Source organism: Pezoporus occidentalis, unplaced genomic scaffold (assembly GCF_034315485.1).
Source record: "Pezoporus occidentalis ecotype Australia unplaced genomic scaffold, CSIRO_AGI_Poc_V1 ctg259, whole genome shotgun sequence".
Lineage (NCBI taxonomy): Eukaryota > Metazoa > Chordata > Aves > Psittaciformes > Psittacidae > Pezoporus > Pezoporus occidentalis.
This window is the reverse complement of record NW_026914491.1, coordinates 108,077-134,712: the sequence shown is the minus strand read 5'-3', so window position 1 is coordinate 134,712 and position 26,636 is coordinate 108,077. Positions and strand designations below refer to the sequence as shown.

Genomic DNA, 26,636 nt, shown 5'->3' with positions numbered 1-26,636 from the left:
GTGGTCAGTTAATGGCAGGAAGATACTTAAGTAGAGCCACTCACTGCTTATTGTTTGGTAATCCCAGTCAGGCATCTGCAGCAATGACATTCATACCCAACACTAAACTGCTTTTAAGTGCAAATGTCTGTGCTGGAACTCTGAAACTCCAGTGAAGGAGATGCATTTCCATTCTTAATTTACAGATCTACAGCTACCCCTGCACACATGGCTGCGAGTGCATGACAGCAGAGTGAATCCAACTGGAATCAGCACAAGTCCCAGCTACTGGAAAATCCAGCTATGGACAGACCAAACTATTCTTAGCTCCAGGCATCCTACTTGGCACAAGATGCCAGCCTGGCCTAAACATTTGGTTCAATAGCTTTATGTGAGGTAGCTGCACCACCTGCTGTCTGCTCTGAAGGAAGTTACCAGTGTCTATCAGAACATCATTAAAAATTATCATTATTAACAAGAGTTTTCTTCTTCAGAATCAGTTTTTTGCAGGACATGCTCTTGATCAAAGACACCAAGAAAGACTACATATCTGAAAACTATGACATGTAAGATCAACAGTGACAGTCTTGTCAAAATGGTTCAGGTTCTCCGAGTGCAAGGAGTTGACTTTAGTATCAAGCTCCACTCAGGAGGAAGACTCCACTGTTGTCCCTTTGGGAAGCTCTCTCAAGGTATTTTCACTGCAAAACCTCTAAAAGCTAGCATCAAACAAAACTGTCAAGAGGAGACCATGCAAAAAAAAAAAAAAAAAAATGAAGAGGCCATCTGCCCAACAGCACTTGTGGTTTAGCAGGGAAGAAAAAGACATCTTAAATCCTGCACCACTCCCCTTTCCTGGACAAGGCTGCAGCACTAGCTGCTTCAGTCCAATGGGGCAAGGAGGTAAGATTTCTACAAAACCCCACAGTACTAGAAATCTTCTTAGGATGCAGCACCTTGTTCATGCGAGATGGCAGAAAGCTCTCTTGGCTTGCGCAAGTATGACAGCTGCAGAAAGATCCCCCTAGTCTTAGAGATAAAAAATCCTGTTCATGGGCAAGTGTTTTGAATGCCAGGCCTCAAAAATAATTGGGCATGCAAGGTCAGTGTGGGTTTGAAAGAAAAGCAGTTCAGAAAACAAATGACCTCTGCTGCTGAAGCATACTTTCATAACATGTAGACAAAGAGAATCAGAAAAACAGTTTATTTAAACAAAGAACACTCCCCCCCCAGGCACCCACATACTTTCAGACAAGCTTATTGCTTAAACTAGATCTCCTGTGATACTGTTCTACCTCCCCTTAGCCTGTAGGGCTGTGAGTGCTCACACATCTCTGTCCTTCCTCCAACCAACATCATTTGGCCATGTTCAACTGGTCCCAAATACCAGCATTTAGTTCTCTCCATACTGTGCATACAAAACATGGAGGTCACCAGGCACAAAGGCTCCTTCTCACTAGGACAAGTCTACAGATTTATACGTAGTCATCTGCTCCCACCAAGATGGAAGGTCCTACTTAGCAGAACCGTAAAGTAAGTATGGGATGGTCTATCTACCTTCTCTTTTGAACCCAAAGCTCAACCAACACTCAAATTATCCTGAACCACTCAGCCTGCAGTCCAGACATGTCCATGCTTGTTCTACAGCTCATGATCTATGCTCTCAATATACAGCCTTCAGGGATTCCCCAATAAGCTTCCTATAGCTTTTTCCCAGTCTCACTGCACTGTTCTACTTCCACTGAATCAGGACTCGCCTTCCAAGTTCACTCTCTGTGAAAGGGATTTTGCCTGTTTCTTGTGCAGTGTCTACAGATCCACACTGTAGCAGAGCAGCAGGACAATCTTATCAGGCCCTGGCTCTTTTGGGTGGTCACAGGCAGAGATTCTTGTACCTTCCTCCTAGGCCGCTGTCAATCAGGTTTGGTAAGAACAGAGCAGGCGGCTTTGTGCTTCATGTTCAGTCAGTGTTGCTGTGGGGTTTCGAGATCCTCTTCCTCCTCCTCACCATGTTCAGTGGGGTGCAGCATCAGCTCCAGGTCAGGGTCAGAGATGGCCTCTTTGTGTAGCTTCAGTGATTTGTCACCTGCATGCAGACAGCCCATTTAGTGACAAACTCACCAGAGGATGCTTCAAACCTGGTGCTGTCAAGGAGCTGGAACTAGATATGGCTCCTACTGAAGCTGCTAGACTGCCTACAGAAAAATAGGATGGGATTTAAAACAGAATTACCTTTGGAATTCATGGCTTTGAGAATGATACGAAGGGAGATTCCTGACAGACAGACAGCAAAGCCCAGCCAGTTCAACAGACTGAGGCGGTCTCCCAGCAAACGTGTGGCAAGGAAAAAAAATGCCGATTTCCTGTGGAAACAAAAAAAACATGATAAGTGGTAGGGCAGGACCTGAGGAGATACGCACAAGATGTTTTACAGCTCAAGCCTAGATCATGATGTCAGGCTGCTAATATCCATCAGCACATTCTTCCATGTGCAGAGAGTTCTAAAAACAGTTTCTAGAAACAGAACTACCTGTTAAACTGGGATGTGGGATTTTCAGTCCTCGGACTGCACAACTTAGCGACATGGGAATCCCATGACTTCCAGATCAGACAAATTTCACAAGTTACCATTCAACTCAAAAGTATGTATGTGGATTCCTCAGAGGAGGGGAGGATGTGCCAAACTAGATTAAAGACATAGCTAAAACCAGTGGCTTGTTCATATCCAGATCTGATGCAAGAGATCTTCTTACCCCTTCTCCCTCCCCATCCATTGCTCACGAGGCCCACGTTTTAGTCTATCCCAGATACCACCAAACTTTGGACCTTAATGATATTTTTTCTAGAATAGCCACCAGTCTCTAACCCTTGCTATCGGGGACTTCACTGCAGACTGCAAGGCAAAGAAAGCATCAAGCTCCTGTGCAAGGAGAGCAAAAATAACAGGAGATGATTTCTAAGGCTCCAAGGAAGTTCCCACCATGTGAGGGCCATTAGGGACAACTGGGTTCTTGCCTTCTAGCATTAGCATAGGAACCATGCCTTACCTTAAAAACACCAGCAATGGAAAGGGTGAGACTAGATGTTCTGGAAACCAAGAGGAACTCAGAAAAGCCTAGACCAAAGGCAAGAATTCCACCCAAGAACAGCTTCCCTACCAGACAGAACAGCATTTCTGCTTCATGGAAATGGAAGAGCTTCTCCAATATGGACAAAGGCAGGCCTAGGAACAAGAGAGTGAGTCGCAGCATATGTTTCCCAACTCCCAGGACTTACACCCCCCCTCCTTACAACAAGACGGGGAGCTGTTCACATTCCAATGATAATATGGAGCCAGTTCTTCACAACTTTCCACAAGCGTGGGAGGCTACTATTCCTATGCACTCTTTAATGTTCTGCCAGCAAAAGGCATACCTAGTTCCTTATAATTTCAGGTCTCAAACGGCTTTGTAAAGTTCATACCTGTTCGCTTATCTAAATGAATAATCTTAAAGAACTGCTAAGCAATCTCCCCAACCACTCTACAAAGCTATCCCTGCTTTCTCCTGTTAACTCACATACTCTCAGACACAACAAAGAGTGGGAAGAGCCCCAGGAACATGAGCGGCTGCAGGTGAAACATGGTATCAATGGGTTTCTGGAGCCCTGAAAGAATAACAGACCAGGTAGCAACAAGTCAGGGTATAGCACAGTGCCTAGAGCCTTTATTAGTGCCATCCCTAACGCCCACAGCCTGTGCTGCTGCAGATGCCAAGCCATCTTCATTACCCATCAACAGATAATCCTTTCCCCTTACACAAGATGTTTTGTTTCTGCAGCAAGGGCTACCATCTCCTTAATCCCCTCTCCGTTACCAGCACCACCCCACACTGCCTAACACCCCACATATCAAACTCAGCCTTTTGCATAAGTATCTGTATGACAGTCCAGCAAATACCCCCAATGAAAGAGGCACATAGCACCAGCGCAAACCCCCATGTGTTGAACTGTGTGGACTTGTAGGTGAACATGAAGAACCACCCCAGCAATAAGCAGAACCACCAGCAGCAATGCTACCCTCTGGATGAGAGCAAACACAAAGCCACTACAGACTCCTGGAGCTGAACAGAGACAGCTACTTTCTTTCACATTCATCCACAAAGCTGCACTCGTCCTCTACTTATATGTTACTTGTATATGTACTGCCTATTTTGCTAGGCCTGACTTTCTTCCTCCCTAAGGAACTGTGTGGGACCCTTACCACTTCCTCCAGCTTGAAGAGCAGTGAAAAAAACAGGATGAAGAGAATGGCAGAGGATTTGGTCATTGTGTAGCTGTAAGGACCAAGAAACACTATCAGTCTCCTCCAATGTAGTCCTTCCCAGCAAAGTACTATTAGGAACCAGATCACCCTCTTCTACATTGCTACCAACAAGCTGTCACTGTCCCTGCATGCCAACCCCACTGAGCCAGACACTCATCTGAAGGAACTGACCCTTGTCTAAAGCTCACCAGATGATGGTGTTTGTACTCACAGGGAGACAGTGATGTATAGGGAGCTCCAGTTAGCCCAATATCCAAGGAAATTGTCAGAGCTAAGGAATCAAAGAAAAAAACGCCTTAAGTTAACTGTCTTCTGCTGCATTAAAACCACAAAAACAAAACAATCCCAAACAAACAAAACTCAAAACCATTCAACCAACCAAACCCCTGCTACTTGACCAGAAACACAGAGAACAGACTTGGGGGAAAAACCCAAAACATCTTCCTCAGGTTTACTCTTCAATACCAACACAGCTCAGAGATCTTCAGCTCTTTACACTACCGCCCTGTAATTTGAGCTCGGCTCAGCACTGCACTCCCGGAACAAACCCTGCAGAAGCACAGAAGTAACACCTGCCCTCCCTGCGAGGGAAAACCATCATGGATTTGTACCGTCTGTTCTGAATGTATCACGGCATGAGAACTAGTATGAGGGGCTACTGCAAGGAGGCTAAAGAAGCAAGTCTGGCAACAGTCCTCAGCATCCACATGCAGCTCTTGTTACAGTGTATTCCCCCTGGTACAAAAGCTTTCTCCCACAAGAAACAGCTTTACTGATTACAGGGTGCTACACTGAGAAGCAGCATTGCTACAGCTGTGGCGAAAGCATTTCTCAGAAAACCATGGGGCATGATACCTAAGGTATTGCAAACCTTGCCCAAGATCTTAGATACATACTGTTCTGTGCGAGGCAGTACGACAGCCACTGAACCAACATCGTACACAGCCAAAGCACTGACAAGTAGCTAAGCTGTGCTCTGAGGAGCTTCACTCCTCAGCCTCAGCTAGAGCAGTTCTGTGTGTCACATATGATAAACTTCTGTATCATGAAGACTACGTTCCAACCAGAGAAAGCTCCTGAAATAACATAAATGCACGGCTTGATACCATGTTAGAGGAAAAAATAACTTGCAGAGACAATTTCCAGAGATGTTGTACAAGGTTCTCATTGTTTGTTCTCATGTGCCAGTGGCGCCTTCAGAAAAACACATTTAGTGAGGCCTCTCCACGTTCTAACCAGCTTTTTGTTAGGCCCGATAAAGACTGCGCGTCTGAAGCTAAAGCTTTAAGGAACGCCTCCACCTACCCCGCACCCGGCGAGAAACGCACGGACGCCCCGCTCCGCCCGGCTCACGCCCGCCCCAGCGGCGCGGCAGGTGCCCGCTTGCTGCCGATCGCGGAGGGACCCGGCCCGAAAGCCGCAGGAAACGCGGCTCGGAAGAGGCCCGAGAGGGCGGCGCGGGCGGCCTCGAGCAACCGCTCAGCGCCCCGCTCTCGCTCCCCTGCCCCTCCCTCGCCGGCTGTACCTGCGGGGGCCCGGCTGAGGCAGTCAGCCCAGGAGAGCGCGACCCGCGGCCGGCCCGAGCGGCAGAGAGGGGGCGAAGGCCGAGACCGAAGATGAGGAGGAGGTGCAGCAGCGTTGCAAGTAGCGGGGAAGGAAAGCTCCGCGGGACCGACATGCGCTGTCACTGCCGCCGTCCGCATGCCGCCGCCCCGCGCCGAGCTCCCCCACACCTTCAAGAGCCACTTGTGGGAAGTGACGCCGATGGAGAAGCCGTAGCGCAGCAGCACCAGGGGCGCCGCAACGGCCCGCCCAGGCCGGCGGCTGCCTGCGGGGGAAGGAGGGTGCGCGGGGCGGGGCGGGGCCGGGCGGAAGGAGGGTGCGCGGGGGGGGATCGAGCGCGGAACGAGGCGGAGGCGGCGGGAACGACGCTACCGGTTGTTATTGTGACATACAAAAGGGAACGCGCGGCCCCGACGCCCCCGCGCGGCCCCGCGCCCTCAGCCGTAGTGGTACACGAAGTCGTAGCTGCTCGGCTCCTTGGGGATGGGTGGCGGCGCCTCGGGTATCTGGATGTTCTCCAGGTCCAGGAGCCTTAGCTTCATTTCCATGCTCAGCAACGTGTCCAGGTCACTTTTAGTCAGCTCGCTAGACATGTCCTTGCCCAAGAGAGCATTGAGCCCATCAATCCAGATACAGTACTGTGAGGAAAAAAGGATAACTCACAACTCCAGGCATAAAGGATAGGTTATGTTGAATCTTTACATCCATACAACAATTAGAGATACTCCTAATACAGCTCCAAAACAGCAAACATGGGAGTTCACGATCTGGGGAGGAAGGGGGGGTGAAGGAGAAAAGCCACCCCAAAACAGTGCCCACATTTATTTTCAATGGAAGGTGGAAGCCTAGAGGTAAGCTTGACCCCATGACTCCAGGAGAGGGCTGAGTTTTTATTGCAGCATAACAACAAAAAAAGCAAAGCTATTTTAGGCAACAGTCTCTTATAGAATAGTGAAAAGGGAACAACTGACTGCATAGGAGGAAAGAAAGCAGCAGCCCAGACTCAGGGAAATGAGTAGGAATTTCTCGTATTAAAAAAACACCAAAAAACCTAAAAAAGATTCATGCTGAGCATCAGCAACATTTTCTAGGAGCGAAGATGGCAGGAGACATCAGCTGCTTATGAGAAGCAACTGATCCTTCTTCATCTCTGAAGTTAATTGCTTTATATTCTACTGTTTACCCCATTATGTTTCTTACCTCGTATTTATTAGGTGCAATGAAGTTCAAGGTCTCATCAGGATCATACAATATCGAAAAGGCCAATTCTAACACTTCCTAAATGGAAAAGAATCTTTCATTCATGGACTAAACAAAACAAAACATCACAGCACTTTCTGCCTGTTAACCCAACCAGAGAAGCTGCCTTGCTGCAGCTCAGTACACTTTCCTGTATCAGTATTCTGAGCAGCTTCAAAGAGCCTATAGCAATCACAAATGAGTACTAGGAAAAGACCCAGATATGAGATGGGGTCTGTAAACAATACACCTGCAGTGTGGAAGACCATTTGCTCCTGTTCCTTGCTGTCGCAGTCTTCAACTCTACAGCATAAGATGTTAATTACAGGCAAAAAGGGAGCACTTACCTTGTTCTGTTTCAGTGCACTTTTCTCCTTCATGTGTGGACAATCCTTCCCCGTGACAATGGCTTTGATATCTGCAACTGGAACTAACAGTAAAAAGTAAAACTCACAAACAAGAAAACCTAACGAGAACTTTGTTTTGTCTTTGCAACTGAGCATTGTTCCTGGTTTTGCAGCTCATTACTGCAGTTTTCCAAAACACATTACCACATCCCTACAATTGGCTGTTATAAGAAACAGAAAGCAATTTCAAGACTCAAAGGATCTCTGTGAGAACCAGAAGTTGATCCCATCTTTGTCAGGGCTTCAGCCACAGCTCCTTTTCTCTCATCGCTAGGAGGGTACTTCATAACAGCCTCTAGATGGCAACACACAGAACATTGCACAGTGTGCTCAGAACAGTAACTGGAACTTACTTTTTTCCTGTAGAGATTCAAAGGTCACTTCACCCTGGGCATTATCTTCCAGATCTCCATAATGTAGCACCTTGTGATTCAGAGCCAGGCGACAATACCAGAATCTTTCTGGAACACACATCAAGTAGAGTAAGCTAAGCAAGTTCATTAACATAAGGTCTTACAGCCACTATATTGCAGTCACCCCACCTAATTCCTCTACCCTGCTTCCTGTTCATGCGGGGATGGCTGTGTTCTTAGACATGCACATCTGTTCCATACCAAACTACTGGCTGGTAGAGAAAGCCCGAGTAAGCAGCTTTTCTTTCTGGCAACACACCAGATTAATCCATTAGATCTTGTTTGCCTAGAGTTCTTCACATGAAAAGAATGCAGTAGATGCTGTCACCTTACCTTGTCTTCTGCGATTTCCAATTTTGCGAAAGCTACTTCCCTCACAAAGCCTGTTCAGGCGCTGTTGCTTTATCAGCTCCAAGATCTCAGGTTGGATTTTCTCCCTCAGCTCCCTGGCAATCAAATATGGAAGAGTAGTCAGAAAATGGAGATAACAGCAAGCATAGAAGGCAACCTTTTCTGTTAGGCACTTACACAATAGGCGGTGACTGGAAGTCGTCTTGGCTCATTCTCTCAGACTGGCGTAGTCGCAGAATCTCAGAATAGCTCAGACTGCGCAGTTTGCTCTTGAACTGGTCCAAAGAGTTTGGTTTAGAGGGGAGAGCCCGTGTGATCTGTTCCCTCACAACCTGCATAACCTAAAGAGGTTGGGCAGGAAGAAAAGCAAGTCGCATTCTTGCTGCTTAATGGCAGCAGAGGACCAGGGCACAGCTCAGTGGCATCAAAGAACTCACATGGAACAACTGAACTCAAATCATACCAAATAAAAATTGGACCATTCTCCCTTACAGCCCACATCAATGCCCTGTCATACCTTCTGTGCCCTACTCTTTAATCAAGTATATAGGCTGAGTGAACAAGTGGTGTTCTGCAAAAGATTCTACAAAAATACTTCTTCTCCACTCTGACCTTATTAAAATCTTCTGCTGTTGCCCTCATTTCTTTCCAGGTCTTGTTCAACAGCTGGATGCAGATGGCAAACAGCTCCTCAAATGCACGGTCATGGGTGAAAAACATGGGATGATAGTCATTCCGGCCTTCATTGGCTTCAGGAAGAAATAGAAACCACAACCACATGAGCATATTGCACAAGAGCTACTAAGAGTAACTGAAGTCCACTAGAGTGACAGAATCCTGCTGGTGTACAACAGTACTAACTCAAAGAGATTAAGACAGTTCAATGCTTCACCTCCCCATAGACATTCTATATTGGGAATGACAACTACCCCCATGCTTCACCATGCAAGCCTCTGTCTCATGTGTCCTCATCTCCCCAAATGACTACTTGCAGTTGTTTCTGACTTTTCTCCAGCAGGATTTCTTTTCCTGAGTGCACATGACAAAATGTCTTACTCTACCTTGATACTGGTACTATCACTGGGACACTGACACCGCACCTCCAAGCTCCTTCTGTCCTTACACAGCAAAAGTGAGATTGAGGTACAAATGCTTGTAAATATTGGTCAGCCTGTAACTTACTTCCAGAAGCATAAGCCCAGCAACTTGGAAAGACAAGGTAATAAATGGTACTTACGGAGTTCCCCAACTTGCAAGATCTCACAAAGCATCCTGGTAAGCTCAATGGCACTGCGCCCAAAGGGACATTCATGCTTATCTTCTCGACTGCTATTCTCCAGAACAATCTAAAAGAGGATACAACACACACTAAGAAGAGCTGCTGAGGTGTTGCTATCCTCAGAAAACAGCAGCTTCACCTACCCTGATGTAGGTGTCCTGATGAAATTTGGCCAAGTAGAGCATGTTGTCCAATGCCAGCATCCCTGGAGGAGTCTGAGTAAAATCCATGGCTGGATTGATGTGATTCTGTGAAAAAAAAGTGTATAGAAAGAACCCAAAAAATTAGCTCGAATAAACTGTATGAGAACTTTTTCTGAATTAATTTTACAATCGTGAGTCCATCAAACATTTCCTCACATATATCCAAGAGGTAACCTTGGATACCTGCTGACAACACTACCCGAACTTTCTAGAAGAGAGGCTGATTCCAGTTCTTCATAGAATAGGCGTGTATGGTAAGTAAATGCCTCCAGAGAATGTGCTTCATGAGCCCTGGCATTTAACCAGTCAGCAACTTCATAATGATCTTCCCTGGGAGCCTGAGTGTAACTGAATTTCTAAAACTCAGATACAGAGGTATGGTGAAGCAAACTTCTGTATCTGTTCTTTATTTCCCCACAACTCTGACAGAGATCACTTAAACTGTATTCATATGCTTTACGGTCAGCACTCTCTCTAGATGCATACAGTGAATCCCAGCATCTTGTAGTCCTTGGTGTACATGGCTTTGCGTTTTTCTGTTCCACTGCCAGGGACGGTATTGCTGTCAGTCTCTGCGTCAAACGCAATTCTTCTCAACTCAAAAATGATGTCTCTCTGTGCCTGAAGGAGGAGAAGGCAGGGAAACAGTAACGTGATCAATCATTAGGGCAGTATTTTCACATAATGCATAGTAGTCTCCCCCCTGTCCAGAGCTCACACAATGATTACAGAGAGATGCCAAAGGCCATTAATACTACATAACAAGAGGCAACCCATTTCAAAATTGCAAGTCTCAGTACATTGGTAATGCAAAATATTTGTCTGCATTTTCCTTTAACTGCCACAAGTTTAGTTAAAAGCATTTCTAGGCAGTCAGATAATGGTAAGGCATACGACACTCAAGACTACAATCCACCTAAGAACTGAGTAAGAGACACCTTAAAAATGCCCACCTTCCTTGTACACAGCAAGGGAATGGGTAAAATGATGTGCCCTCCATAAAGGTGGAGTAATTAGTTTGACAACTGGCATCACACTGGTCAAGCAAGCAACACAAGGCTTCCAGTGACTGCCTACATCTCTCAAAGTCCCATAGCATACAGCAGGATAGTCATTACATACCCTAATTTCAAGGACTACAATGCGAGAGGTGGTTTTGAAACTCTGCATCATCCACTTCAAAACCTATAGAGCCAAGGAGCTCAGGAATAAGGCCTCTTGCTCCTCCTATTCTATCAGATCTTACTCAGCTTTAACAGTGACCTGGTCATTGGGATCCATCTTGGTCATCATTCTCTCTTCCAGGAGATTAAAGGTGAGAACCTGCAGCACATATAGCTGATGGGCCATTTCTGTTTTAATTGGACGGTTTCCTCTGATCACATGCTGCAAAATAAAGGATAGGGTAGAAATTAAGAGAATACAAATAAAACCTGAACTATTAGCTGTAGCATATGCTACGATGCATGTACATCTATGTATATGAAGATTCAGCTATTTTTAACATCTATATTCCATCAGAAGCATAATGATAATGCTCTGTAATGGCAGAAAGAAGCATCCGATTAACTCCTTTTGAACAAGTGGCTCCAATTTCACCTTTGAAAGAATCACTTTTCTGGAAGTGCCCTGGGAGCAGCAGAACTTACACTCTGAACAAGTGAAACCTCTCAACAGAGAGAACGTTAGGAAGTGCTCTGTGATTCCAGACGTACTTACATTCAGTATTATAGACCTCAGGTGCTTCTGCGCAAATGCATTAGCCATTTCCTGTGGAATTTAGAGATGAAGTAACATGAGTGAAGCATAAACAAAAAGCCCACATTCTGCAGAAATGAGGGAAAGGAAGCCTATGAATTGGAGATAGCACTGGCACACAAGAAAGTGCTTTTACTACAGACTGTCAGTTTAGCATGGCACCTCACCACAAAGCAAGCATCAAGTTGGGATGCAAGTGTCATCTTTACCATGGCACAACTCCTGGATGGCTCCCCTACAAAACATTGTCAATGGAGAGAAAGGCACTAGCGTAGTTAAAGAACTATTGAAGTATCTAAGGATACTTCAATATCAGGAGATATGGCAGCAGGGAGCATACTGCAGGTTGCCAAGAAGAATCTGTCATCTGTAAGAGGTTCCTTCAATTAGCATGTCAAAATTTTTGATATGTAGGTATACACCCAAATAGAAAGGCCTGTGCTGCCTCTCTCTCAAAAACTCTCCCTCTGAAATTCACACTTCCTTTGTCTCAGTTCCTAAAGAGGTAGTCAGAAATCAGTTTACAGACAATTTGCAGAAGCATTTCAGCTACAAAAATTAAGGGTAAAGAATTTTCATGCTTAAAGGGAAGCTTCCAGTCTCCCTCTTTACTGCATGGCTTCCTTCCCCAGATTAGAGGGTTTCCCAACCATGACATCATGATGACAAACAGCAAACGCAAATATCTACTGCAAGCACCTACTGCACTTCTTCAGTTCTGGGACCAATTACACAAGCACCTGCAAAAAACCTAACCTGAGCTTTCCTTGTAAATTGTGAAGATGCACTTTTTAAAACACCAGTGATCTCACCAGACCTACTTAGGGAGCAGCACAATTAGTGGCACAAGTGCTAATGGCAAGATGGAATATTATCAGAAGTTTGCTGTTATAAGCAAAACCTTTGGGTAAGAAAAATCTGCTTGGCAATATATCATCTGGAAGAAGTCCAAAAGAACTGCCAGAGAGTTCTTCACATTCCTATGCACTGCAGACTGAGAACTGGAACCAGATGTGCAGACAATTGCACCCAATCAGCTGTACATTCTGAGCAATCCAAGACTGTTCCAACTGCTCATATCAGCCCTGTTCTTGACAGGCTTTATAAGGAGTCTGGTAAAATGTATTAACTTCATTCCAAGCTCCTATTATCACTTTTGCTCCAGACAGAAACCTCCTAAAACAAGAAAGCGATATGCTGGCTGATAGCCAAGCCATAATAGCTGCAAGTTCAGCAGCACTCATGTTACAACCAAAATGAATCAGTACTTGAATGGAAGATATCTAAGAAGCATGTAGATGGAGTAGGAAGTGGTTTCACAGATAACACACTGCCCTCTGAGTCATCATTTTTTACTATGATTCAAGAGATGTAGTACTGAGAGCAAGGCCTGCTCTTAAGATTTGTTCATGCATGCAACACAAATAATCCTTACTCTGAAGGAATTAGTTTGTACATGGGATGAATAACAGGTGACTGAAGCAGATAAAGAGTGGTAAGGACAAAGACAATTCTAAGCAGCATAGTAAGAAGCATGAGCACACACAAAGCCCAGCCACTGCTAAGGGTTCTGTGTTCTGCCACTTTGCTGTCTGATGGCATCACAGAATCATTTATGTTGGAAGAGATGTTTTGAGGTCATCTAGTCCAAGTTGCCTGGTTCAAGCGGTATCAGACAGAGTAGTTTGCACAGGACATGGCCAGTCAGGTTGTAGTAACACCTGATAGACAATCCACAATCTTTCTGGGTACCCTGTTCCAGTGTTTGACCACCCTAATTTTTTTGTTTGTGTGTGTTCAGGTGGAATCTCCTGTTTTAAGCTGCACCTCTTGTCCTGTCAGCAGTCACTATTAAAAACAGTCAGGCTTCCTCTCCTTTATTCCCTTCCATCAGATATTTATACATATTGATAAGATCACCCTGAGTCTTCTCTCTTCCTCTGGAGACAGCACGGGGCAAAAAACATTCTTACAGTACAAGTCTCATAAGGGCAAAGTCACAGGCAGAAGTTTTGTGACTGCTCTTTAGAGACAAACAGCTCTACTTTTAGAAGGATGCAGTTGGGTATGAAACTGTCATTAATGCAAGCAAGATATGTGGTATAAACTCAGGCTGTAGTAAGTTTAAGGAGACCCAGACTACTAAAGAATTGGTTCTAGTTTTACAAATGGTTCACCTGGTCAGTCTTGTAGTATCCAATTCCTTTTATGATCATCTTTATTATCTTGTGTGCACAATAATATATTCCAGATTTCTCTTGCTACTGATTCTTCTCCCCTTAACAATATGAGTGCATCCCCAGGAGTCCTTCCGCCCTTCTCCCTAGGCTCACCCGCTATCTGAAGCCTGTATGCATCATGTCTGAGATACAAGGAGGTGTAACTGGAGAAAAGCTAACATGCCTGCAGTTTCACATGACCAGCCCCCAGGCTTGAGTTACTTACAGTGATGGGCAGGTCTAGTGGGTTAAGCAGCTTGTCCTGCTGGCAGAAAGCAAAAAAAAAAAAAAAAAAAAAAAAAGAAAAAGAGAGGCACAAAGAAAAGCAGACAGGATTTAGCTGGGAGTCCAGAAATAAGGCACAAACAGGGCACTAGAGAAGAAAGGCTTAACATAGCAAAGCTACACAATACAGACATATGCACATCCTGCATGTAGCCAAGATCTCAGGGTTTCCTCAGAGCAAGACAGGTGTTTCATTTCTCAAACCTAACCAGCAGGAATATCTCCTGCAGTTTCAGACAGGCCCCTTGTCTGGGGACAGGGGAGGAGATGGGGTATTTGTTTATGAAGTACACACAGCCCCAAGGACTCACGCCCCGCCTCTCCTATACACAATTAACTTCAATGCTGTAGAGAGGATGGCTTTCTGTCTCTCAAGGCCTTTCAGACTCCTTTCTGAGGACCTCCTAAACAAAATGTGTTGCTCCGGAACACATTATTAATGGGATGGTACTTTTTCTCCTATGTTGCCAAACTAAACCAGCTACGTAAGTTCTTGGCAAGGTCTGAAGTCTGCCTTGCCCAGAGAGTACAATTCCTGAGGCATAAAAAGTGGGCAAGTAAGTATTATTGAGGTTTAAAGTCAAAACACAAGAACAAACCTGTCTCTTGTCCTCAGGAGCCTTCAGGAAGAGGGCATTGATCAGGGCAATGGCATATGTCTGAATCTCTTGGTTTGAGCTGCAGAAACAAAAATGGGAAGATCATAAGAGAACAGACAGTATAAAACATTAGTTTGTTGCTTTGCCTGCATTGTAAGAACTTTTACTCCAGCTACCTTGCATTTCAACAGACAAGGAAGATTCAGGTAACCTATTTTCATGCCATTCAACTCTTCATAAAGCCTGCAAAAGCTGACAGAAATTGCTGACATGATAGCTCCATTATTCAGAAAACAGGGCAGATTGCAGCCCAGCAGAGCTCAGACTTCAGCACCACCAGTTTTTTTCCAATGCTGAAATTACCTCTGTAAAGCCTAGGTACACTGCAGCCAGCCTGTTATATACACACAGCTAGAAATATACATAGAGCAAGTAATTTTTCTCTCCTATGTCAATGGAAGCCATCAAATGCAAAGTAAACTAAGGAGGAAGTATGCTTCTCTTCATGGAATTGCCTTCCAACTGCAACAGTCTGGCCTAACTCACATCTTTTCCTTATTTTCATTGAAGAGCTTCTTCAAGCAAAAGGGTGCTTAGTCTTTTCCTCAATCACACCCAGCATGTGTTTTCACTTGTGATATTTTCAAAAACCTTCAAAATGTCAATCATACTGTTTTCTACCCTTGTATTGATGCCGTATTAAATCTAGTTGTTTTCTGCTATACTATTACTCACAAAGGGTAACAGTATAGCTGGATGCCAGGTGCCCACCAAGCCACCCTAGCACAGCACTCCTCTCAGCAGAAGAAGGGAGGGGAGAAAATAAGATGGAAAATCCCTCGTGGGTTAAGATCAAGGCAGTTTAATAAAGCACAAGCAATGGCCATGTACAGAGAAAATGAAAAAAAAAGATTTATTCTCTACTTCCCATTAACAGGCAATGCCCAGCCATTTCCCAGGAAGTAGGGCTTCAGTATGCATAGTGGTTGCTTCAGAAGACAAACATAACAATGAATGCCTCCTCCCTACCCTCTTCTCTTAGCTTTTATTACTGAACAGACATCATATGGTTTGGGATATCCCCTTGGCCAGTTTGGATCAGCTGTCCTGGCTCTGTCCCCTCCCAAGATCTTGCCCAACCTCAGCCTACTGTTGAGGGGGGAATGCTGGTGAGAGAGTCTTGATGCTGTGGGAGCACTGCTCAGCAGCAGCCAGAACACTGGTGTGTTATGAGCACCTTTATAATTATCAATACAGTGCACAGCACTAGGAGGGCTGCTATGGGGTAAACTAACTCCATATCTCAGCCAGACCCAATACACTCTTGGGAGACTTCTGCAGAAGTTCAAGCTCTTCTGATTAACACAAGTCCAGCGCATGACCTGAGTGAATTTGTGTGTATGTATAACTTTTGTGTGTATGTATAACTTTTAAGAAAATATTTATATTGATAAAATTAAATTTTTATAAAACATCTAAAGCTAAAACAATTTTTAGCCTAAATAGCTATTTTTTCCACTTTAGCATTTATCCCTGGCATAAATGTGGATAACAACCATATTCCCTCTTCCACTGCTTCCTTCCAAATCTTCTTCAGTTTGCTCAACCTGTCAATCTTCAAACATGCAAATGTTCATGCATCATCTTAGGTTTTCCTTGGGCTTCTAAGCGTTGTAGGTCTCTGAAGTCTGTCACTTAACCTCTTCTACCCTCCTTTTCAGGGTTTGCTGCTATTTTCACCACACTGCTTGCTTTCTGACACAGCAAAATAATACTTAAACTAATTTTTCCTCTTCTACCTCATCTCTTTCAGACTTTTCCATGGACTTGTTTTTCCAGAACCTATGCTCTAATAAAGACTGTACACTCCTGATAGTCTTGCCAAATACACACCAGCAACTTCTGACTCACTCTCCAGCCTTACTTTCTACAATATTCCTGCATAGATACTTTCTTCAGCAACATTCTGTGTTCTAGGAGCACTTATGCATATGTCTTCAACAAAGATATTTTGCTTTGAACAATTGCACAAGTGTGTCCTGTGTTAGGGCCTAATCTGCGAAAACAACTTACTCTGTATAAGTATCTTAATTTTTTTTTCAATACATTAGAAATCCTGAAGTTCAAGATATCATATCAGTAATACTTAAAAAATAGCATCTTCAAGTGTTATAAATAAAACGATGTATTTTCAAATTAACAGATATTCACAAAATTGATTTAAATCACACCACTGTTGGGTGGACACTCACACTTGCAGATGAGAAATGAGCTGCCCCACAGTGATCTCTTCTGCTATCTTCTGATACAGAGTCTGACTGTTTAGCACCATACTTTCGAGAATGGCTAGGGATCGCTGGAGAATGGAGACGTCTACCATAGGCTGACTCACATAACCTGCAATCTAAAACCAGACAAAGCAGCAGGTCAACAGGTGCCCATCCAGGAAATGCTGTGATGTGAAAAACACGCCAAGGAAGACATGGCTCAGAAAGCTGGGTGCACTGTGCTCTCAATGAGTACTCAGCTTCTCAGTCATTTTGCAGTTTATGGAAGCTGCATTAAAGCATGAAAAGAAATAGCATTCACTTACCCCCTTTAACTCACCTGTTTGATGAAGGTGATTGAGACCATATCCCAGGAGACAATACCATGGTCCATGAGCTCCAAGAAGGCAGTCAGGGTGAAAGCCAGCATCTCACTGTAACTGAGAAAATGAAGCATGTGGTTACAAGAGATCTGGTAGCAAGGTTTCAGAAAGCCTGTCCAAGCTGAATAAGCTGGACAAGTGAAAAATTTTGCCAACTTCTCCTAATAAAAGAGGCGACAGTTTGGCACTCGGGGAGCAATAAAGTATTTGTATTTATGAAGATAATGTGTTTTGTAGTATCATACTTTATGTTTTGAGTATGTTTCTATCATAAAACATGCAAAAATCTTTAGAAATTAAACCCCTTCACGTGCGCACACACACAAGAAACAAACGTTTTAACACCAGAATAAACCAGAGTCATTCTGTAACCATTGGGACCTGGCTTGAAACAAAATGAAAGCACAGCATGAATTGTGGAAAATTTAATACATAACCACAGGACAGAAAGGTAAAAAAGACTGAGGGAAAGACTGATAAACATGCTGAAAACATGTTAGTTGCTAATATATAAGGAAATAGAAGACCTATAAATGTTACAACAATAAATTATCATGACTTTAAAAGTGCTTTCAACGAAACAGAACAACTACAGTGGAAAAGCCAAGTGCATCAAAGTTCGCCATGAATATACTTGGGGAAACTTCCAGATCAGTGTTTGAGGGTTCTTTTTTTTCCAGGGTTTTTGTTTGTTTGTTTATTGTCATGGTAATACAGCTCCTTGTTTGAGTTTCTGTTCCAGAATCCTGGAATACAGGAAACTTACTGGGACAGAAGCTTGGTCCCGCTCTCCACAAGTCGTGTCAGCACTGTAATCCCTTCCATGTTGATGAACTCTGTGGCAAAGGTAACATCAGCTGAAAGTTTAGCCAGTTCCTTCATGGCATCCAGTCGGGCTTCCATACTGTGCGACTGGATCCTGTCCATCAGCTGGCGAGCTGCCCTAGACTGGGAGGAAAGAGGAATCATGCCAAGTAACAGACTAATCACCTGCAGACTGAGCTCTGCCAGCAACAGCTTTCCATCAGGAATCCATGAACGGGCAGAGGGAGCACAGCAAGGGCAGAGAAATACCAGCAACCACAGGATAAGTAGCAGCGGTAAGCAAGTCTAAGACAGACTTAAAAAAGTTGAACTCAGCAACAGTTATAGCCAGCAGAAGGTCAGTAAAATGCTATTTTACATGTTAGAGTAAATGCTTGCTTTTCTTCTTGGTGAGGTGAGTGGAGGTGGATATAGGAACACAGAGTGAGGCCATTAAAGAAATACAATGTTAAAAAAAAAATAAAATCTCTCTCAGACATTCAAAGAGAAGCACAAGCTCATCTGGTATATGCACACAATATTCTGTAAAATTTTGTCAATGATATTCTCTCAACCACCTCTTGCACAAATAACTTCTCCCTTTTCTATTCACTCTCAGCTATATGCTATGACACTTGCACAAAAAAAGGTTTAAGAATTTCAGTAAAAAGGAAGCTTCAGCAATCATGCAAAAGACAGCTGTTGAGGTCACAATAGCAAGAATTCACAAGGAACAACCCACTCTGCATCAAATTAGTCTCTTAACTTCTGCATTAAATCATCAGTACTATTTACTACTTTCCGACTCATAATACTGACTGCATCCATACAGAGAATGTGTTTGCCAGGTGCTTTATAACACACTAGTCTAGGAAATGCAATAAAAAGTCCTGGCAAAGGGAAAAGCATCCAAACGAAAGATACACACCACAACCAGGAAGGAAAATAAGAGTGTGCACCTCACTGTACAATACAGAGAGAAAGAAAAGCAGAGGCAAGAAACAGCCTGTCATATGAGGATAGCTACTGAGAAAAAGGGATAGGAGGAAGCATTTACCGGGGAGACTGCCAACTGTAGGATAGTTCCATTCTTGATGTCACAGCGAGTCTGAAAGGAAACATAAAACTTCAAACCACTGGAAAGTGCAGGGAAAATAATGCAACTGGATCTACAGTGCACATAGGGGTTCCTGTACCACACAACCCTACTGAGGGCATTGAGTCACTGGGTCCTTGCACCTATGGGCATGCAGAGGGAGAAGTGCAAGGCTCCTCAGATGAATGACACCATTCAAGTCAGAGGTTTTTTTGATAGAAGAGATGCTGCTCCTCAAGGATTAGTGACAATATTGTTCCATGACACTGGTCCAAGGCATTCTGCACTCTTGCCCAGGACATCAGCAAATTGCTACCTCTCACACTGACCTGCTCTGTGATGTACAGCTGAGGACCATCAGCATACCGCAGGGTGTAGTATTCAGGGTTTGGCAATGACCACCTGGCAGAGGAAGAAGAAGGATACGTAAACTTCCTCCTCTTTCTTCTTATTCTCAATTAGGAAGAGGAGCTTAACCCCAGAAGGGCTGAAAAGAACCTTTGAGCAAAGCTTTAGCATGGGAAATTAGGTCTCCCAAAGAGCAGAAAGCAATTTTCTCTCGAGAGGGAAATGGGACTTCAGCCTGCTCTAAGTTAAGATCTGTAAAATTGCTGATGAGGCCTGCACTTCACAAACAGCAAGATGGGCCCATCTTCAGAGACAAGGACCTGAGGGGCATACATATGCACACACTCAGAATTGAAATAAAGATGCAAAGCCCCTGTTTTCCAGGAGATCCTTCTCAATTTAAACCCTGGCCCATTCCATAGCCAAAACCCAATAGCAGGCAGCATGGATCGTGCCAGCAGCAAACTGACAAGCCACAGAGATTTTCCGCATTACCCCAGCAAGATTTGTCACGGCAGCAGGCTTTCTCCAAAAGGGTTCCCAGAGAGCTACTCACCCATCACAAACCTCCTTGATGATGGATGCAAGAGGCCTTTTCTAGAACAGAAAGAGAGAGTCCTCAGTATCCTAGTTCTCAAGTAGAAAGAAATACTGCCCATTTCTATGCTTCCCACATTCCAGTATCACGGTTGTGGCATTTTCTCCTCCACCTGGTTACCAGGTCTCACCTGATCTATTTCCAGCAGCTGGGCATTGGCACCTGGCCACTCAACAGCTACTTTCACAATGTCCGAGGGCGGTGGCATTGCTCCAGATGCCTTTACAACAGCATACAACCCACACCTGCTAAGAGAAAGGATAGTGAGCAGCTCTGAAAACTATCTCAATTGTTACATTGCATTGTACCAGAGATCAAGGCCTCACACTAAAACAACACATAGTGAAATTGAATACCCAATATTCAATTATTCCCAATAGAAGGAATACTTCTGAGAGCTTGCTGGGGTACTCACACAGAAAGGAGAGTCGCTCTGACCAGCAAAGCCCCATCTGCTACCCATTGTCTGTACTGCCAGGTCAGTTTACAGGAGTAGTAAAACAACAGCTCCTTTGACTCAGCTACTGTCTGTACGTGAGAGAGGAAACATGCAGGCCAGGCAGCCTCCCTCCCATGGGCTGGTTGTTACTGATGCCCCATATTTCTGAGGTACCTTAATCCACTCAGGATACCCAAACAGGCTCCTAGGCAGAGTAGCAGCACCTAGCTTTATCCCAAGTCCCTTCCTATAACATCATAAATCCAAAACATGAATATCCATCGCAGAAGAAAAGTTAACTCAGCATTTGCTCTGAAGGTCTACCTTCCACTCCTTTATCTGCCTTAGAACATAAGCTTGTGTTCAGGGTTTGGTCCCAGACAGTTGTCAGACATGGTGGTTTGTGCTTCATCTGGTAGTAAGAGGCTGTAAAGAAACGTACTTGTTCAGTTCCTTTTTAATCCTATCTGGGGTAGAGTGAGTAGCCCTGCTCTCTCCCACAGCACCAGAGAGAAAGTCACATGGGAGACAGACCACCCTCCCTGAGGACTTCCCATGGATCAGGAAAGGCCAAGCAGCTGCAGAGATACCTGGCCCAGGAAACTGAACTACATGACTGTCCTTGAAAATGAAACTTCTATAAAATAAGTTGAGTCTACCACAAAAGCTGGGTATGCCTGGTCAGGATAGAATGTTGACCTAGAAATACTGATGATCTCAATTAATGTAGCTCATATGCCACTTCGTTCCCTCACAGAGACTGGTATCGCTGCATGGAAAGACATGAAACTCAGATGCACTGATGTTTCCCTGCATTTGTACATACACAGGCCTCTTTATAAACTCACAGACCGCTATGACTGTCTTCTCACTCCAGTTTAGGCAGCTTCCTCACCTACACTAACAGAGTATTATGATCTCCTGGCGCAGGCTTCTGAGCTATCGCTACTGCCTGCTGAAACTGAGGATGCAGGATGCAAGTTTAGCATTTCTTTCAATAGCAGCTCCTGGAAATGCTCAATGTTATCACTGCAGCTACCAAGTCTCCACCAGATCAGACATACTTACTTTACAATGAAGGTACTTGCTGCAGAGGAAAATCAGCCATTCCTCTATTAAACCAAGCACTGTTTATCATGAGAAGCCCTTCTGAAGCTGCCTTGATCAATTTATTCTCAGCATGTGTATGGTCTTTGCAGTTCCTGCAGGAATCCAGAAAGCCTGAACTCCAAAGCCATCTGGGGCTTCAGCCAATTCAGAAGTGATTCTGGTATTGCATACGCATAGCAACACCATCCTCCTCCACACTTTGTCCACTCTACCATTCCACCCCTCAGACAGTATCTGGCAGGCCAGATTCGGAATTCCATGATATTTTGAAAATGCACAGCTTACCTCAAGAGCTGGCTACAGTCAGTATTCCTCTGGCCTTCTCTCATTTTTAGCATCAATCCCAAGAGCAGCTTGTTTTCTTAAAACCCATAAAATGACTGTAAGACTAAGCACATCACATGGAAAAGTCCCAGTCAAGTTAGGTTCGCAATGAAGATCTGGCCTCAGAATAGCAACAGACTCAGTGCCTTAATCAGGTTGAGCAGGTCTTGGGGGTGATAATACAAAAGCATTTGTATAACTCCCATCACACAAAATTGCAAGTTAGAGTCAGGGAGTTTTACATGCAACACCTGATATTTTACTTCCTAATCCTGCAGGAAAGAAAACCAAGCCTTATCCCGCCCCAAGATTCACTCTGGACAAAAATTTTATCACTAATGTTGACAACAAACAGGAAAGCCTGTCCTTCGGAAAAGGTGCATCAGGTAAAAAAAACCCTGTTTGGACAAGCAAAGATTACACAAGGGAAGACTGCTCATATGACAGGTCAATTAAATTAGTGTTTCAAAGTCTTCACAGCCAACAGAGCTAAGTCACAAACAGACAGCACAGAGTGTATGCTGGCCTATGGAAACACAGTCCCCAAATCCCATAAGCATGGGCTAACATGCCCTTTCTTCACAAATTTTGATTGTCAATGTTCTATTCTCTTACTCCAATACAGAAACATACAACTTACTCTTTGCTAGGAGAGACCTGATAACTTGCAGCAAAGTATGTCCTCAAGAGGCCTCTAACCCTGAAGGCACATGCAGCTGCTGGTGCTATTTTCATACCCTTTACAATCAGTAAATTGGGCTCTAGTCCTTTCTTCTACACTTATCCTGAACCAAATTATCTTCTTGTTCAAAGTAATCTAGGAATTCAGGCAATAAAGCATAAGGAGCCCAGGACCAGAATAGCACTATCTCACTGCCTAAGCAGCACAATGCAGTAAGGCTTCTGCATACAGACAGGAACCTAGAAAGCTGAACCAATGTACTCTGTAGCATTGCCCTAATTTGGAACACACCCAATCCTTCTGTCTCACAAAGAGGTAGATGAACCTAACAAAACTGAATTGGTTTGCCACACTTCTTGAATCACACATGCAAAAAGAAAAAATGATTTAGACTTTCAAATGTCTTGCAGCAGTAGCTCAAAACAGGCATAATTTATCTCTAAATCTTTAAGTCACTATGGTAATTACTAGCATACAAGCAGCAGGACGGCTCTGTACAAACTCCCCAAAGTAGTCACTTTGCACAACCCCAGAACTATAGGATATGTAGGTTTACATTCTACATATAATCTAGAAACAGACAAACAGTTCCCAAGTGGTATTTGATTTCCACTCACTGTTCTCCATTCAGCAACTAAAGCCTGTGATGGCCAAAATCTGAAAGCCTAAGAACTCTTAGTCATATGACATAAGCACATGTCAACTCCAATAATCAGACTGGCTTGCAATAACTGAACAGATAATTACTTCTCCCATGAGTAAACCAACTCGCAGCTAAAAACCATCTAAATCCGTTCAGTGGTCAAGGCACAGAATCATAGAATAGTTAGGGTTGGAAAGGACCTTAAGATCATCCAGTTCCAACCCCTCTGCCATGGGCAGGGACACCTCCCACTAAACCGTGCCACCCAAGGCTCTGTCCAACCTGGCCCTGAACACCGCCACGGATGGAGCATTCACAGCTTCCCTGGGCAACCCATTCCAGTGCCTCACCACCCTAACAGGAAAGAATTTCCTCCTTATATCCAATCTAAACTTCCCCTGTTTAAGTTTGAACCCATTACCCCTTGTCCTATCACTACAGTCCCTAATGAAGAGTCTCGCCCCAGCATCCCTATAGGCCCCCTTCAGATACTAGAAGGCTGCTGCGAGGTCTCCACGCAGCCTTCTCTTCTCCAGGCTGAACAGCCCCCACTTTCTCAGCCTGTCTTCATACTGGGGGTGCTCCAGCAAATACACAGTGAAGAGACACGGCTCAAAGACTGCTTCCTTGCGTACAAACAACTGAATCTGCAATTCTTCATTAAAATATCCATAATTAGCATCTAATTACCGCTTTTCCTTTCAGCCTCCAGCAGTAGGGTCACAGTCTTTTATTTGTGCAGCAACTTGCAACGTAAGTTTTTTGTGAGGAGTACAAGGAAAAGTACTTCACATGCCAAAACAAAGATGTCCAGACTACTATAGATAAAAGCTTTTACAAATACCTAACGTGTCATCTTCCTTGTAAAGAACACGCATCACTCAGGAAGAGAAGTGCACATTAAAACATTGATACTATGGAAAATTCTGCAGAAATCATAGAATCATTTAGGTTGGAAAAGACTCTTAAGATCAAGTCCAACTGTAAAAACTAACACTGCCAAGCCCACCACTAAACCACGTCCCTAAGCACCATATAAACAAAGTCTCCTGTTTCATCAAAAAAAAAGTACTGCAGAGGCTAGCTCACAGCTCCTAGAGGCAATGCACTCTACGTGCAGCTTCCTCATACACTCACCACTGAAAACCAACTACACTGTAATTCATTACCTTCAGATCTCAAAAAAAGCTTTCAGCTGCAGGCAAACTCAGAAAGTAACTCATCATGATAAGTTAGACTATTTCTGCCTAAAATTTCCTCCATAAGTAAGCACCTACTCATCAGACACTCTTGAGTCAAAAAAACCCTTTGAAGCAGCTTTCCAGAAGAGGACAAATACACAGAGTACTTCAAGTCAGCATGTTAACACAAGGTTGTCTGTCAAAAGTGGTTTTTGAAAAGATTTTTGCATGGCTGCAGGCAAGAGAGGTGACAGATGTTGAATTTTACAATGATATTCTGCAGTGCACCAGTGGCGTATCTGATAAAATAACTGTTGGAAAGCTCTTGGGGAGGAGCACAGGCTGCCAGTTTGCATCATCGGGATTATCATTTGCTTACGAGTCGCTCAGCACATTCTTCTGAACAACAGCACATAAGCAATTCTCACAGTTTTATACAGGGAAAGAGCAGCCAAGCTGAAATACATCAAAGATTAATTTACTCTGTTTCTATAGAGTAAGTTCCTTCAAACAAAGCAGTGGTGTGGGGGTAAGCTGCAAGACTTACAGCAGAGCCACTACTAACACACCATTCAAGAGACTTCTGAGAAGCTGCAAGCTAAGGCAACTAGAGTACTTAAAATTTCCTTAGTCACAAACTCAATCGTCTTTTCATTACAGATAGAGAACAAAGTGTGCTGCACACAGAATGAAAATGAGGATGAAAGAACGTTCTGTGAAAAAGAAAAGCTGCCTGGTAGAATCCCACAGTTAACAAGCAAATAGCTGCAGCTTCTGAAACCTGCAGATGTGACAAAACATCCTGATCAGCTCTCCAAAAGCCAAACAATAGCTGGAACAGATGCAGCAGAGACACTAACTGGGTAAATGTGCAAAGACAGCTTCCTTGACTGAGCAGCGTCAGAGGGCAGCAGACTGCAGTCCAACCCGAGGATTACATACAGCTTTCTATGCTACCTCATAAAGCAAGCAAAGAGAAACATACTTTACTAGACAAACAAAAGAACCAGGCGGTCACATTTTCTGTCTCTGGAATCTTATGGTCCTCCAAAGGCCTTCCACGGTTGCACTTCGGCTATAAAACACCAGGCCTATGATACCGGATTCTCACCTTGCACATTTCACCGCAGCTAGGCAGAAACAGAAAGTAAGCAACAGGCAAACAGAGAGAACCGCTCTTTCATTATTAGTGAGGCAAGCTGAAAGCAGCCTTAGACCAAAACTCAATTTAAAGCGCTAAAGGACTGCTTTCCTGAGGAAGCGCTTTCTGCTCGCCTCCCGAGCAGCCGCGAACCGCACCCTGCGCGGCCCGACCGCCGCCCCTCCCCGGTCTCCGCAGCGGGCCCCGCACACTCAGTGCGCCGCGGCTCCAGCAGCCGCAGCAAGGCAGCAACTGAGGAGGCGGAGACGGGCGCAACACGGGACCGGCGACCTCGCGGAAGACGACCCTAGGCCAGGCCCTCCCGGCAAGACAGGCCACCAGAGGAAGGACCGCGGGCGCGGCGCAGCAGTGGGTCCGGGAGAGCAGCACCGGCGCCTGGACCCACCAGATGGCGGGTAGCGGTGTGCTGCCCGGCTCCCGCCGGGCTCCGGGCTCTCCGCCGCCTCCTACCGCTCTGCGCTCACCCGGCGCCGCCGCGGCCGCTCCGCGTCCGGCCGCCCGGCAGCTTCGGCAGCCCCCCCCCAAGGCGCCGCTGGCCACTGGTGCAGCAGGCTGTCACTCAGCCGCCTCGCCACCGATTGGCCGCGACACGCGCGTCACGCGCCCGCTGCCATGGAAACCGCGGGCGGAAGGCCCCGCCCCAGCGCGACGCAGGACGGAGCTGCCGTGAGTCGCCCCGCGAGCAGACGTTTTTCCCCCTCCGGCAGCCCGAATGAATTACGTTAACCGAGCCTCCCTGGCACCCGCACCCCGCCGCTGCTTCGGGGCCGCCGCGGGAGAGCTCACGTCAGTTCCCCGTGCCAACGGTGCCCCGCCTCGGGGACTGGCCGCGACTGCCCAGGACCTGATCTCCACCGGCTCATGCAGCGCAGCGTTCCTGCCGCTCTGCTGACCACGGCTCACGGAGCTGGCAGCGAGCACCGGAGTGGTGGCGCGGCCGCGCACAGCACCGGGCTGAGCGAGACCAGGGCCGCGGCGTAGCCCTCCCCCCACCCCGCCGG

General features: G+C 45.1%; 2 protein-coding genes across 12 annotated transcripts; both read right to left on the bottom strand.

Moving 5' to 3' along the window:
- Nucleotides 1-1,192: 1,192 nt before the first annotated feature.
- Nucleotides 1,193-6,213, bottom strand: SLC35C2 (solute carrier family 35 member C2; the record flags this gene model as incomplete). Its single annotated transcript, XM_062623876.1, is given in 12 exon segments — nt 1,193-2,065; nt 2,212-2,340; nt 3,026-3,202; nt 3,541-3,624; nt 3,860-4,001; nt 4,003-4,038; nt 4,220-4,292; nt 4,494-4,527; nt 4,530-4,553; nt 5,808-5,885; nt 5,888-5,943; nt 6,014-6,213. Coding segments are annotated over 12 exon segments (1,155 nt in total), but the record flags the coding sequence as incomplete, so codon positions are not given.
- ELMO2 (engulfment and cell motility 2) lies at nt 6,207-26,630 on the bottom strand. 11 transcript variants are annotated; one of them, XM_062623755.1, is made up of 24 exons: nt 26,422-26,535; nt 21,929-22,031; nt 20,858-20,959; nt 20,225-20,339; nt 20,053-20,093; nt 19,478-19,550; nt 19,110-19,160; nt 18,015-18,196; nt 17,206-17,305; nt 16,851-17,002; nt 14,599-14,677; nt 13,941-13,979; nt 11,457-11,507; nt 11,001-11,123; nt 10,224-10,358; nt 9,678-9,782; nt 9,493-9,601; nt 8,868-9,004; nt 8,433-8,596; nt 8,238-8,350; nt 7,845-7,952; nt 7,432-7,514; nt 7,046-7,123; nt 6,207-6,483 (listed from the first exon to the last, which is right to left on the bottom strand). In XM_062623755.1, exons 4-24 carry the CDS (start codon nt 20,300-20,302, stop codon nt 6,283-6,285), a joined length of 2,202 nt encoding a protein of 733 aa, XP_062479739.1. In that variant the 5' UTR covers nt 20,303-20,339; nt 20,858-20,959; nt 21,929-22,031; nt 26,422-26,535; the 3' UTR covers nt 6,207-6,282. The 11 variants fall into 11 exon arrangements, with proteins under 11 accessions (XP_062479739.1, XP_062479746.1, XP_062479744.1 ...); XM_062623762.1 differs by lacking the exon at nt 21,929-22,031 and having other exon boundaries at nt 20,225-20,342; nt 26,491-26,630; XM_062623760.1 differs by lacking the exon at nt 21,929-22,031 and having other exon boundaries at nt 26,491-26,630.
- Nucleotides 26,631-26,636: the final 6 nt, after the last annotated feature.